Source organism: Oncorhynchus tshawytscha, linkage group LG06, assembly GCF_018296145.1.
Source record: "Oncorhynchus tshawytscha isolate Ot180627B linkage group LG06, Otsh_v2.0, whole genome shotgun sequence".
NCBI lineage: Eukaryota > Metazoa > Chordata > Actinopteri > Salmoniformes > Salmonidae > Oncorhynchus > Oncorhynchus tshawytscha.
Window position 1 is genome coordinate 1,223,107 of NC_056434.1, and position 15,468 is coordinate 1,238,574.

The window sequence follows — 15,468 nt, forward strand, 5'->3', positions numbered from 1 at the left end:
TACAGCCTATTGGTTACTGTCTGACACTGTCAGGGTACAGCCTACTGGTTACTGTCTAACACTGTCAGGGTACAGCCTACTGTCTAACACTGTCAGGGTACAGCCTACTGTCTAACACTGTCAGGGTACAGCCTACTGTCTAACACAGTCAGGGTACAGCCTACTGTCTAACACTGTCAGGGTACAGCCTACTGTCTAACACAGTCAGGGTACAGCCTATTGGTTACTGTCTAACACTGTCAGGGTACAGCCTACTGTCTAACACTGTCAGGGTACAGCCTATTGTCTAACACTGTCAGGGTACAGCCTATTGGTTACTGTCTAACACTGTAAGGATACAGCCTATTGGTTGCTGTCTAACACTGTCAGGGTATAGCCTATTGGTTACTGTCTAACACTGTCAGGATACAGCCTATTGTCTAACACTGTCAGGATACAGCCTACTGTCTAACACTGTCAGGGTACTGCCTACACTGTCTAACACTGTCAGGATACAGCCTATTGGTTACTGTCTAACACTGTCAGGATACAGCCTACTGTCTAACACTGTCAGGGTACAGCCTATTGGTTACTGTCTAACACTGTAAGGATACAGCCTATTGGGTGCTGTCTAACACTGTCAGGGTACAGCCTATTGGTTACTGTCTAACACTGTCAGGTTACAGCCTACTGTCTAACACTGTCAGGGTACAGCCTATTGTCTAACACTGTCAGGGTACAGCCTACTGTCTAACACTGTCAGGGTACAGCCTACTGTCTAACACTGTCAGGGTACAGCCTACTGTCTAACACTGTCAGGATACAGCCTATTGTCTAACACTGTCAGGGTACAGCCTATTGTCTAACACTGTCAGGATACGGCCTACTGTCTAACACTGTCAGGATACAGCCTACTGTCTAACACTGTCAGGGTACAGCCTATTGTCTAACACTGTCAGGATACAGCCTATTGTCTAACACTGTCAGGGTACAGCCTATTGTCTAACACTGTCAGGATACAGCCTACTGTCTAACACTGTCAGGATACAGCCTACTGTCTAACACTGTCAGGGTACAGCCTACTGTCTAACACTGTCAGGGTACAGCCTATTGGTTACTGTCTAACACTGTAAGGATACAGCCTATTGGGTGCTGTCTAACACTGTCAGGGTACAGCCTATTGGTTACTGTCTAACACTGTCAGGTTACAGCCTATTGGCTACTGTCTAACACTGTCAGGATACAGCCTATTGCCTACTGTCTAACACTGTCAGGATACAGCCTACTGTCTAACACTGTCAGGGTACAGCCTATTGTCTAACACTGTCAGGGTACAGCCTACTGTCTAACACTGTCAGGGTACAGCCTACTGTCTAACACTGTCAGGATACAGCCTATTGTCTAACACTGTCAGGGTACAGCCTACTGTCTAACTCTGTCAGGATACAGCCTATTGGTTACTGTCTAACACTGTCAGGATACAGCCTACTGTCTAACACTGTCAGGATACAGCCTACTGTCTAACACTGTCAGGATACAGCCTACTGTCTAACACTGTCAGGATACAGCCTACTGTCTAACACTGTCAGGATACAGCCTACTGTCTAACACTGTCAGGATACAGCCTACTGTCTAACACTGTCAGGGTACAGCCTACTGTCTAACACTGTCAGGATACAGCCTACTGTCTAACACTGTCAGGATACAGCCTATTGGCTACTGTCTAACACTGTCAGGATACAGCCTATTGGTTACTGTCTAACACTGTCAGGATACAGCCAATTGGTTGCTGTCTAACACTGTCAGGGTACAGCCTATTGGTTACTGTCTAACACTGTCAGGTTACAGCCTATTGGCTACTGTCTAACACTGTCAGGATACAGCCTATTGGCTACTGTCTAACACTGTCAGGATACAGCCTATTGGTTACTGTCTAACACTGTCAGGATACAGCCAATTGGTTGCTGTCTAACACTGTCAGGTTACAGCCTATTGGTTACTGTCTAACACTGTAAGGATACAGCCTATTGTCTAACACTGTCAGGGTACAGCCTATTGGTTACTGTCTAACACTGTCAGGGTACAGCCTACTGTCTAACACTGTCAGGATACAGCCTATTGGTTACTGTCTAACACTGTCAGGATACAGCCTATTGGTTACTGTCTAACACTGTCAGGATACAGCCTATTGTCTAACACTGTCAGGATATAGCCTATTGGTTACTGTCTGACACTGTCAGGGTACAGCCTATTGGTTACTGTCTGACACTGTCAGGGTACAGCCTACTGTCTAACACTGTCAGGGTACAGCCTACTGTCTAACACTGTCAGGGTACAGCCTACTGTCTAACACTGTCAGGGTACAGCCTACTGTCTAACACTGTCAGGGTACAGCCTACTGTCTAACACTGTCAGGGTACAGCCTACTGTCTAACACTGTCAGGGTACAGCCTACTGTCTAACACTGTCAGGGTACAGCCTACTGTCTAACACTGTCAGGGTACAGCCTACTGTCTAACACTGTCAGGGTACAGCCTACTGTCTAACACTGTCAGGGTACAGCCTACTGTCTAACACTGTCAGGGTACAGCCTACTGTCTAACACTGTCAGGGTACAGCCTACTGTCTAACACTGTCAGGGTACAGCCTACTGTCTAACACTGTCAGGGTACAGCCTATTGGCCACTGTCTAAATTTTTTATTTTTATTTTACCTTTATTTTACTAGGCAAGTCAGTTAAGAACAAATTCTTAATTTCAATGATGGCCTAGGAACAGTGGGTTAACTGCCTGTTCAGGGGCAGAACGTCAGATTTGTACCTTGTCAGCTCGGGGATTCGAACTTGCAACCTTTCGGTTACTAGTCGGACTAGTACCTTTCGGTTACTAGTCGGACTAGTACCTTTCGGTTACTAGTCCAACACTCTAACCACTAGGCTACCCTGCTGCCCCTGGTGTAGGGTCCAGGAACAGGGTTGTCTACCCCTGGTGTGTAGGGTCCAGGAACAGGGTTGTCTACCACTGGTGTGTAGGGTCCAGGAACAGGGTTGTCTACCCCTGGTGTGTAGGGTCCAGGAACAGGGTTGTCTACCCCTGGTGTGTAGGGTCCAGGAACAGGGTTGTCTACCCCTGGTGTGTAGGGTCCAGGAACAGGGTTGTCTACCCCTGGTGTGTAGGGTCCAGGAACAGGGTTGTCTACCCCTGGTGTGTAGGGTCCAGGAACAGGGTTGTCTACCCCTGGTGTAGGGTCCAGGAACAGGGTTGTCTACCCCTGGTGTGTAGGGTCCAGGAACAGGGTTGTCTACCCCTGGTGTGTAGGGTCCAGGAACAGGGTTGTCTACCCCTGGTATAGGGTCCAGGAACAGGGTTGTCTACCCCTGGTGTGTAGGGTCCAGGAACAGGGTTGTCTACCCCTGGTGTGTAGGGTCCAGGAACAGGGTTGTCTACCCCTGGTGTGTAGGGTCCAGGAACAGGGTTGTCCCCCTGGTGTGTAGGGTCCAGGAACAGGGTTGTCTACCCCTGGTGTGTAGGGTCCAGGAACAGGGTTGTCTACCCCTGGTATAGGGTCCAGGAACAGGGTTGTCTACCCCTGGTGTGTAGGGTCCAGGAACAGGGTTGTCTACCCCTGGTGTGTAGGGTCCAGGAACAGGGTTGTCTACCCCTGGTGTGTAGGGTCCAGGAACAGGGTTGTCTACCCCTGGTGTGTAGGGTCCAGGAACAGGGTTGTCTACCCCTGGTGTATAGGGTCCAGGAACAGGGTTGTCTACCCCTGGTGTGTAGGGTCCAGGAACAGGGTTGTCTACCCCTGGTGTGTAGGGTCCAGGAACAGGGTTGTCTACCCCTGGTGTGTAGGGTCCAGGAACAGGGTTGTCTACCCCTGGTGTGTAGGGTCCAGGAACAGGGTTGTCTACCCCTGGTGTGTAGGGTCCAGGAACAGGGTTGTCTACCCCTGGCGTATAGGGTCCAGGAACAGGGTTGTTTACCCCTGGTGTGTAGGGTCCAGGAACAGGGTTGTCTACCCCTGGTGTGTAGGGTCCAGGAACAGGGTTGTCTACCCCTGGTGTAGGGTCCAGGAACAGGGTTGTCTACCCCTGGTGTGTAGGGTCCAGGAACAGGGTTGTTTACCCCTGGTGTATTGGTAATTTGGGACAACACCTCTGTCTCTGTCTCTTCTTTACCAGCCTGCCAATAGACTGACCCCTCCCATTCTCTCCTGTTCAATGTGTCCTGTCCTCTGCTAAGTGGTTTTCCACAACGGAAAGAGGGGTGTGAATACTGTCAACATTGTCATGGATTCAGGAACACTGATGATCCATCCAACAAGTGCAGGGATATTCAACTCTCAAATCCAACAAGTGCAGGGATAATCAACTCTCAAATCCAACAAGTGCAGGGATATTCAACTCTCAAATCCAACAAGTGCAGGGATATTCAACTCTCAAATCCAACAAGTGCAGGGATAATCAACTCTCAAATCCAACAAGTGCAGGGATATTCAACTCTCAAATCCAACAAGTGCAGGGATATTCAACTCTCAAATCCAACAAGTGCAGGGATATTCAACTCTCAAATCCAACAAGTGCAGGGATATTCAACTCTCAAATCCAACAAGTGCAGGGATATTCAACTCTCAAATCCAACAAGTGCAGGGATATTCAACTCTCAAATCCAACAAGTGCAGGGATATTCAACTCTCAAATCCAACAAGTGCAGGGATATTCAACTCTCAAATCCAACAAGTGCAGGGGTTTTCATCTCTTACCCTATGAGGTCCAGAGCCTGCTGTTTTTTTGTTCTTCCTGATAAATAATTGCATCCACTAAATCAGTCCCCGATTAGAGGGGAAGAATGAAAAAAACGCAGTGGAACTGGCTTTGAGTGCCAGAGTTGGATTTGAGGGCCCTAGTTGATCCACAGGATGGTGGTTGAAGGTGTGAACATGATGGATGTTGTGTAAATGTCTTTCTGTAGGACGGGACCATGCCAGAAGTCAGTAAAACCAAGCAGGAGAGCGCCTGGCTCTTCAGGCTGTGGTACACCTTCGATCACAAGTATCCTTTTAATATGTTTCACCAAGACACCCAGAGAACTCCACTTATTGGTTGATCTCAACTTTCTGACCTTTCCACTATGCTGATATGGAGGGAATTCTGTGGCTGTGGAGAGGTACTTGAGGGACAAATGCTGAAATTAACATTCCCTCCTCCCTCACCCCTTCTCTCACTCCCTTAATCCTCATTCCCTCCCTCTCCTCTCCTCCCCTCCCTCTCCTCCCCTCCCTCTCCTCCCCTCCCCTCTCCTCCCCTCTCACGCCCTCTCCTCCCCTCTCTCTCTCACGCCCTCTCCTCCCCTCTCTCTTCCTCCCTCTCTCTCTCTCCTCCCCCTCCCTCCCTCTCTCACTCTCTTCCTCCCCTCCCTCTCTCCCTCCCTCCCTTTTGTCTTCACTCACTTCCTCCCCTCCCTCTCTCACTCTCTTCCTCCCTTCTCCTTCCCCTCCCCTTCCTCCCCTCCCTCCCTTTTGTCTTCACGCTCTTCCTCCCCTCCCTCTCTCCCTCCCTTCTCCTTCCCCTCCCCCCATCCCCTTCCTCCCCTCCCTCCCTTTTGTCTTCACTCACTTCCTCTCACTTAATTTTTTTTACTTATCTATTTTTTACTTAACACTTATTTTTCTTAACTGCATTGTTAAGTGCTTGTAATTAAGTATTTCACTGTAAGGTCTACTACACCTGCTGTAAAATTTGATTTGACTTCCTTTATCCTCCCTGTCGCACTCCCGTTGTCTCTTTGTCCATGGATAGGAGACCCGTGGGCTGTGCTAGCCACTATACCCTTCAATACCCTCTGAGACGGGCTAGCCACTATACCCTTCAATACCGTCTGAGGTGGGCTAGCTAGATACCCTTCCCTAACCCCGGAGACGGACTAGCTAGATACCATTCCCTAACCCCGGAGACGGGCTAGCTAGATACCCTTCCCTAACCCCGGAGACGGGCTAGCTAGATACCCTTCCCTAACCCCGGAGACGGGCTAGCTAGATACCCTTCCCTAACCCCGGAGACGGGCTAGCTAGATACCCTTCCCTAACCCCGGAGACGGGCTAGCTAGATACCCTTCCCTAACCCCGGAGACGGGCTAGCTAGATACCCTTCCCTAACCCCGGAGACGGGCTAGCTAGATACCCTTCCCTAACCCCGGAGACGGGCTAGCTAGATACCCTTCCCTAACCCCGGAGACGGGCTAGCTAGATACCCTTCCCTAACCCCGGAGACGGGCTAGCTAGATACCCTTCCCTAACCCCGGAGACGGGCTAGCTAGATACCCTTCCCTAACCCCGGAGACGGGCTAGCTAGATACCCTTCCCTAACCCCGGAGACGGGCTAGCTAGATACCCTTCCCTAACCCCGGAGACGGGCTAGCTAGATACCCTTCCCTAACCCCGGAGACGGGCTAGCTAGATACCCTTCCCTAACCCCGGAGACGGGCTAGCTAGATACCCTTCCCTAACCCCGGAGACGGGCTAGCTAGATACCCTTCCCTAACCCCGAAGACAAGGTGTTTCCTTCTGTTACAACAGTGGGTTTGTTCTCTTTCTTCCCCTCCTCCCCACCCGCTCCCTCCTCCTCTCCCGCTCCCTCCTCCTCTCCCGCTCCCTCCTCCTCCTCCCTCCCCCTGCTCTCCTCTCCCGCTACTTCCTCCTCTCACGCTACCTCCCCCTGCTCTCCTCTCCCGCTCCCCCTCCTCTCCCGATCCCTCCCCCTGCTCTCCTCTCCTGCTCCCTCTTCTCCCGCTCCCTCCTCCTCTCCCGCTCCCTCCCCCTGCTCCCCCCTCCTCTCCCTGAACCCAGTGGTTTAGCAGAAGGCCTTGCCTACACAGCAACACACACAGCCCTCATTATGCTGACTACTATCAATTTGTCAACATGAAAACTGATATTCTGACATCCCACTAGACTTTGACACCTTCTCACATTAATTTCGAGCTAATCCAGAAATCACTGTGTTAGAGTTCCTTGGGTAATATTAGTATGGAAAGGTCTTTGTCTTCCTTAAGGGTATGCCAGCTACCTGAAGCCCATGTTGACTCACAGTGGTCCTCCTCTCACCACGACCCTGCCATCCTGCTGTGGTCCCCTGGCACGATGCTTAACCAGCCCTCAGGCCTACGAGGTGAGTACTGGACACTGCACACAGTGTATACAATCACAATCATATGCACACAAAAAATACATCACAAATGCATGTACAGTGTACCTCACCTAGTCTCATAATGTTTACATGCCCCTTCGGTCCTCTCGCACCAACGAGTGAGAAATCACTTCTATTTCTGATGCACATCGCGCTGCAAGTCCTGCCTCTCCCATCTCCTCATTGGTTTATAGAAGTGCCATCTCCTCATTGGTTATACCCACGTGGGTGATTGAAAGACGAACGAGGTCGGTGGCGGTAATGCACCTAATTTATGAAAGTTGACAATCGCAACATGAAGTCAAAAGATGAAAAAGCCTGGAAGGAGGAGAGATGACTAGAAACAATTCGTTTGACCGTTTTATGTGTGGATTAATTGGAGTAGAGGACCTTGTGCATTTCAGGTAAAATAACACCTCAATGTTTATATCCCAGGACAAATTAGCTAGCAACAGCAAGCTAGCTAAAAAAGACAAATTAGATAGCAAGTGCTAGCTAAATTGCCATAGATATTTAATGCTTTTCGACCTGTCCCCAAATTAATATAATTGGTTCAGAGTTTGTTTTGATATTTTAACCTGCGTGTCGTGATCGCGTTTGGTGTGGGTGGGGTACAAAATAATACATTTATGCACGATGGCGCACAACCGGTTTGGGTTCCGTGTCAGGGTTCCAGAGCTTTGCTCTATGAGTCCATCTGCTTTCAAGGATGTTGCTATCCTTGGAAGGTCCTTATGGCTATGAGTTGAACTGCTATTCCAATATTGAGACTTCTCAGCAAGCTGCCGAAGTATCTTCGAGATGGCTTCATACTGTCCTTACAGCTGAAGGGTCAACTACACTCCGAAAGCCTTAATCCCTACAATCTGCCAAGGTGGCTTCAAGACAAGGCTCAGCAGCAGAGACTGTCAAGCAGACTAGTCCAGCGCTACCATCAAGAACAGGTGCAGAGCAACAGTAGAGAGAGGCAGAACCTCAGATCCAAGGGTCAGACCGCCAACATATATCATGGTGCGGACCCACTGAATCCTAGTGCACAGCGCACTCAATCAGTGGTACCTCCTGCGACTTGAGTGTTGTTTGCAGTAAAGTCTAGGCAACAAATAACACTGGATTTCTTTCTTTACATTTTTTAGCTGTGAGTTTGGTTCACATTAACCACTTTTAATTTTACACCCAGAGACTGATTATGTAGATCATATTCTGTAGACCACACTACCTACCGAGAGAGTTTTCATCTGTATTCTTTGTAGCTGTTTACATACCACCACAGTCAGAGGCTGGCACTAAGACAGCACTGAATGAGCTGTATTCTTCCATAAGCAAACAAGAAACCGCTCACCCAGAGGCGGCGCTCCTAGTAGCCAGGGACTTTAATGCAGGGAAACTTAAATCCGTTTTACCAAATTTCTATCAACATGTTAAATATGCAACCAGAAGGAAAACAATTCTGGACCACCTGTACTCCACACACAGAGATGCATACAAAGCTCACCCTCGCCCTCCATTTGACAAATCTGACCATAATTATATCCTCCTGATTCCTGCTTATTATTCAAGCAAAAACTAAAGCAGGAAGCACCAGTGACTCGGTCTATAAAAAAAAGTGGTCAGATGAAGCAGATGCTAAGCTACAGGACTGTTTTGCAACACAGACTGGATTCCGGGATTCTTCCGATGGCATTGAGGAATACACTACATCAGTCACTGGCTTCATCAATAAGTGCATCGATGACTTCTTCCCCACAGTGAGTGTACGTACATACCCCAACCAGAAGCCATGGATTACAGGCAACATCCGCACTGAGCTAAAGGCTAGGCTCTAACCCAGAAGCTTATAAGAAATGCCTCTATGCTCTCCGCCGAAACATCAAAGAGGCCAAGCGTCAATAAAGGACTAAGATTGAATCGTACTACACCAGCTCTGACCGCAAACCATTACAGACTACAAAGGGAAGCACAGCCGAGAGCCTATCAGACGAACCTACCAGACGAGCTAAACCACTTCTATGCTCGCTTTTGAGGCAAATAACACTGTAACATACATGAGACCTTTAAACAGGTCAACATTCACAAGGCCGCAGGGCCAGACGGATTACCAGGACGTGTACTGCGAGCAGGCGCTGACCAACTGGTAAGTGTCTTCACTGACATTTTCAACCTCTCCCTGTCCGTGTCTATAATACCAACATGTTTTAAGCCGACCACCATAGTCCATGTGCCCAAGAACACTAAGGTAACCTGCCTAAATTACTACTGACACGTAGCACTCACGTCTGTAGCCATGAAGTGCTTTGAAAGGCTGGTCATAGCTCACGTCAACACCATCACCCCAGAAACCCTAGACCCACTCCAATTTGCATACCACCCCAACAGATCCACAGATGATGCAATCTCCATTGCACTCCACGCTGCCCTTCCCACCTGGACAAAAGGAACACCTATGTGAGAATGCTTCATTGACTACAGCTCAGCGTTCAACACCATAGAGCCCTCAAAGCTCATCAATAAGCTTAAGGTCCCTGGGATTTAACACCTCCCTCTGCACATGGATCCTGGACTTCCTGACGGGCTGACACCAGGTGATGAGGGTAGGCAACAACACGTCTGCAATGCTGATCCTCAACACTGGCCCCTCAGGGGTGTGTGCTCAGTCCCCTCCTGTACTCCCTGTTCACTCATGACTGCACGGCCAGGCACGACTCCAACACCATCATTACATTTGCCGATGACACAACAGTGGTAGGCCTGTTCAGGTCTCCTGTAATAAAACGAAGGGCTCTATGAAAAACACCATCCAGGGGTTTAAGAGTAGAGGCAGCTGCACTTTGATAACTAGTATCACCATAACAACCATAACAACATCCTTTACTGTTCTGGCTCCTCTCTGCTGTGGGATATTTATTATCTTAGTCCCCCCCAATAGAATCAGCAGGGCTTTAGTATCCATCAGTCCTCTAGTGTTCTGGCTCCTCTCTGCTGTGGGATATTTATTATCTTAGTCCCCCCAATTGAATCTGCAGGGCTTTAGTATCCATCAGTCCTCTAGTGTTCTGGCTCCTCTCATCTGTAGGAAAATAAATAACTCAACTGATTGAAAGTAAGGGGATATGCTGTGGTTAAGGACGATGCCAGTGAGTGGAGTTTACTAAGGTGTTCAACAGAGCACCCAGAGCCTAATGCTTCCATCTTAGGTACCTCTATGAGTTTTAGTTTAGTTTTTCCTATTTCTCTGCAACAGTTACAGGGATGGTAAAAACAGCTTGATTGCCGTAGTAACGACTTCCGCCAAAGTTGGTTCCTCTCCTTGTTCGGGCGGCGTTCGGCGGTCAGCGACGCCGGGCTTCTAGCATTCATTGATCTATTTTTAATTTTCCATTTGTTTTGTCTTGTCTTCCCACACACCTGGTTTCAATTCCATCATTACATGTTGTGTATTTAACCATCTGTCCCCCCCCATGTCCATGTCCGGAATTGTTTATTGTAAGTGCTTGTGCTGTTTATTCTGGCGTGTGACCGGTCTTGTACCCATTGTATTAATTGTTTATTGTAAGTGCTTGTGCTGTTTATTCTGGCGTGCGACCGGTCTTGTACCCATTGTATTGATTGTTTATTGTAAGTGCTTGTGCTGTTTATTCTGGCGTGCGACCGGTCTTGTACCCATTGTATTGATTGTTTCTGTTTACGGTGATTTTTATTATACACTGCGCCTTCTCTGCCACCAGTACGCAGTACAGTTATTACTTACAGTAATGTATTACAGTAATATATTACAGTAATATCTGGGAAACTGGGCAGAAGGGAGTGATGCTTCAAATACAGCAGTTCTGTAACATTGAGCCTCATTCTCCTTAATTGCCGGCCTCAACACGTTATAGAGAGAGTAACTGTATCGGAATCTCTGGGGAAAGGTCATCTGGATACTGGACAGACGACACATTGGCAGATGCAAAACAGATGATCATCTTTAGCTGACAACCGTTCATGAAGGTTCAAAAAAGCAGTTTGAGATTTTCTTCATCCTCATGAACCGGTGTTTGAGTTGTGTGGTTGTAATATCAACAGACCCTTCTGTCTGGTATATCTCGGCATCATTCAAGACTAAAGCCATTTTTCGGATGAGAAGTTTTATTGGGGGGAGCTCGGGTAATGTAGTTATGTGCACAAGCACAAATCACCACATCTGTCATTTTAGTCCCGGAATCGACAACCTAATAGGCCTACCAATAAACATGTATCTGAAGTGGCCCGAACTCCGACCTTGTGGGGAGTTTTGCTTCCCTTCGGTAACTAGAGCTCTGCTTATCTCAGCTAAATAACCTATGGGAGAGCTTCTACAACTTCTACAGCCTTGAGTTTTTGTTTTTACCTTTCACACCGTCTGAAATGTCCTTTATTATAATGTTATCTTTTCATCTGAAATGTCCCTATTAATAATGTTTTTATGCTCAAGATGTTGTAGATTATCGTTAGTATTTAACTGTTAACATTAATGGAACAATCAACAGTTAAATCCAAAACTAGTCGTGTTTTACTTCTCTGCTGTTTGTCTCTCTGAATGATAAATACCAAGTACATCCTGTCCACTGACCGTTGGATGTAGAGCTTTCCTTTAGGGTTATCTCATTCCAGATAAATGTTGACTCGGTCACTCATCCAGATTGTTTTTTATTTGACCTTTTATTTAACTAGTCAAATCAGTTAAGAACAAATTCTTATTTTCAATGACAGCCTACAGGGGAACCTTGTTCTGGGGTAGAATGACAGATTTGTACCTTGTCAGCTCAGGGATTTGATCTTGCAACCTTTCGGTTACTAGTCCAATGCTCTAACCACTAGACTACCCTGCCGCCAGATTATGTCATCCTGATTACTAACTTTGATCCGTTTCACCAGGTTGTAATCCGAGTCCACCGACCCTATATAAACTCAACACACACACACACACACTCCCTACACCCTGGGGACCAGTGGCATTGATTGGACGTCCAACCCGACCAGAGCTTTATATGTCACAGTATGATGGAAGGAAACATTGATCATTACGATGTAGCTACATTGACAAAACATTAGGAACACCTGCTCTTTCCATGACAGACCGACCAGGTGAAAGATATGATCCCTTATTGATGTCACTTGTTAAATCCACTTCAATCAGTGTAGATGAAGGGGAGGAGACGGGTTGAAGAATGATTTTTAAGCCTAGAGACAATTACACATGGATTGTGTGTGTGCCATTCAGAGGGTGAATAGCAAGATAAAATATTTAAGTGCCTTTTGAACAGGGTATGGTAGTAGGTGCCAGGTGCACCGGTTTGTGTCAAAAACTGCAACGCTACTGGATTTTTCACACTCAACAGTCTCCTGTGTGTATCAAGAATGGTCCACCACCCAAAGGACATCCAGACAACTTGACACAACTGTGGGAAGCATTGAAGTCAACATGGTCCAGCATCCCTGTGGAGTGCTGGACACCCCGTAGAGTCAACATGGACATGCATCCCTGTGGAGCGCTGGACACCCCATAGAGTCCATGCCCTGACAAATGGAGGCTATTCTGAAGGCAAAAAAGGGTGCAACTCAATATTAGGAAGGTGTTCCTAATGTTTCATAAACTCAGTGTACATCGACTGTTGCTTTCTCCGTACGAACAGTGTTAAAGCTGTCCTGTGTGTGTGTGTGTGTAACACAGTACAGCTGGTTTGTCTGTCAGCTTTGGGTGATTAATCCAGCAGCTGTCTGTCTTAGACATACTCATCCGAACAATATGGAGCTCTGACTAACCCTCCTCTAGCCCTCCTCTAACCCTTCTCTGACCCTCTAACCCTCCTCTAAGCCCTCCTCTAAGCCCTCCTCTAACCCTCTTCTAACTCTCTGACTCTCTAACCCTCCTCTAACTCGCTAACCCTCTAACTCTTTGTCTCTCCTCGAACTCTAACGCTCTCCTCTAACGCTCTGTCCCTCTGTTCAAGTCTTTGATTGATTGAATGAATAGAGGAACAATCAAATGTATTTATAAAGCCCTTCTTACATCAGCTGATATCTCAGTGCTGTACAGAAACCCAGCCTAAAAACCCAAACAGCAAGCAATGCAGGTGTAGAAGCACGGTGGCTAGGAAAAACTCCCTAGAAAGGCCAAAACCTAGGAAGAAACCTAGAGAGGAACCAGGCTATGTGGGGTGGCCAGTCCTCTTCTGGCTGTGCCGGGTGGAGATTATAACAGGACATGGCCAAGATGTTCAAATGTTCATAGATGACCAGCAGGGTCAAATAATAATAATCACAGTAGTTGTAGAGGGTGCAACAAGTCAACACCTCAGGAGTAAATGTCAGTTAGCTTTTCATAGCCGAACTCTTCATGTCTCTGTTCCCATCTTCCAGAACCATGAGCAGCTGAGAGACGACGACTCCGATCTGATCCTGAATGACGGCGACTTGGCGCTGACCTACGACGACATGGCCATTAGGGCTAAAGGAGCGTCCAGTGGAGGGGCGGACGCGGGGGGCTGGGGGGTCAACGGGAAGAGGAGCAGCAGCACATCTGAAGAGGCACTAGAGAGAGAGATGGACCAGGAATTCCTGTCCCGCAGCACACGCCTTGTCTTTCCCATCGAAGACCACGCCTGACCCCTACACCATGAACCCTCGCCCTCCAGCCCACACACACACACCAGACTATGGGAGGAGAGGAGGGTTGGAGGAAAGGGTTTGGTTTAAAACAGGGCTGATATTAGATGTCATTACTTCCCGGTATGGGACCTCCTGTGTATGCACCTAAAACAATAAATTGCAGCTAAACTAGCATAGTTTAGGGGTCTGCTATAGGTTTGGCCTTTTCTCTGCTAATAGTCAACATAGAACAACATCATAACAGCCCATTCATAGGCCTCTGCTACATCATAATAACAGCCCATTCATAGGCCTCTGCTACATCATAATAGCAGCCCATTCATAGGCCTCTGCTACATCATAACAGCCCATTCATAGGCCTCTGCTACAACATCATAACAGCCCATTCATAGGCCTCTGCTACATCATAATAGCAGCCCATTCATAGGCCTCTGCCACATCATAATAAAAGCCCCATTCATAGGCCTCTGCTACATCATAATAACAGCCCATTCATAGGCCTCTGCTACATCATAACAGCCCATTCATAGGCCTCTGCTACATCATAATAGCAGCCCATTCATAGGCCTCTGCCACATCATAATAAAAGCCCATTCATAGGCCTCTGCTACATCATAATAACAGCCCATTCATAGGCCTCTGCTACATCATAACAGCCCATTCATAGGCCTCTGCTACATCATAATAGCAGCCCATTCATAGGCCTCTGCTACATCATAATAACAGCCCATTTATAGGCCTCTGCTACATCATAACAGCCCATTCATAGGCCTCTGCTACATCATAATAGCAGCCCATTCATAGGCCTCTGCTACAACATCATAACAGCCCATTCATAGGCCTCTGCTACATCATAATAGCAGCCCATTCATAGGCCTCTGCTACATCATAATAACAGCCCATTCATAGGCCTCTGCTACATCATAACAGCCCATTCATAGGCCTCTGCTACATCATAACAGCCCATTCATAGGCCTCTGCTACATCATAATAGCAGCCCATTCATAGGCCTCTGCTACATCATAATAGCAGCCCATTCATAGGCCTCTGCTACATCATAATAACAGCCCATTCATAGGCCTCTGCTACATCATAATAGCAGCCCATTCATAGGCCTCTGCTACAACATCATAACAGCCCATTCATAGGCCTCTGCTACATCATAATAGCAGCCCATTCATAGGCCTCTGCTACATCATAATAACAGCCCATTCATAGGCCTCTGCTACCATTCATAGGCCTCATAATAACAGCCCATTCATAGGCCTCTGCTACATCATAACAGCCCATTCATAGGCCTCTGCTACATCATAATAACAGCCCATTCATAGGCCTCTGCTACAACATCATAACAGCCCATTCATAGGCCTCTGCTACATCATAATAGCAGCCCATTCATAGGCCTCTGCTACAACATCATAACAGCCCATTCATAGGCCTCTGCTACATCATAATAGCAGCCCATTCATAGGCCTCTGCTACATCATAATAACAGCCCATTCATAGGCCTCTGCTACATCATAATAACAGCCCATTCATAGGCCTCTGCTACATCATAACAGCCCATTCATAGGCCTATGCTACATCATAATAACAGCCCATTCATAGGCCTATGCTACATCATAACAGCCCATTCATAGGCCTCTGCTACATCATAATAACAGCCCATTCATAGG

General features: G+C 47.5%; 1 protein-coding gene across 1 annotated transcript in view; it reads left to right on the forward strand.

The window, feature by feature from the left end:
* Positions 1-15,001, forward strand: part of slc9a7 (solute carrier family 9 member 7) — a 95,386-nt gene extending 80,385 nt beyond the window's left edge. Inside the window, exons 14-16 of the mRNA XM_024422874.2 lie at positions 4,950-5,029; positions 7,039-7,144; positions 13,544-15,001. Coding sequence (XP_024278642.2) covers positions 4,950-5,029; positions 7,039-7,144; positions 13,544-13,789 — 432 coding nt within the window. The 3' untranslated portion in view covers positions 13,790-15,001. The remainder of the gene's footprint in view (positions 1-4,949; positions 5,030-7,038; positions 7,145-13,543) is intronic.
* The last annotated feature ends 467 nt before the right edge of the window (positions 15,002-15,468 follow it).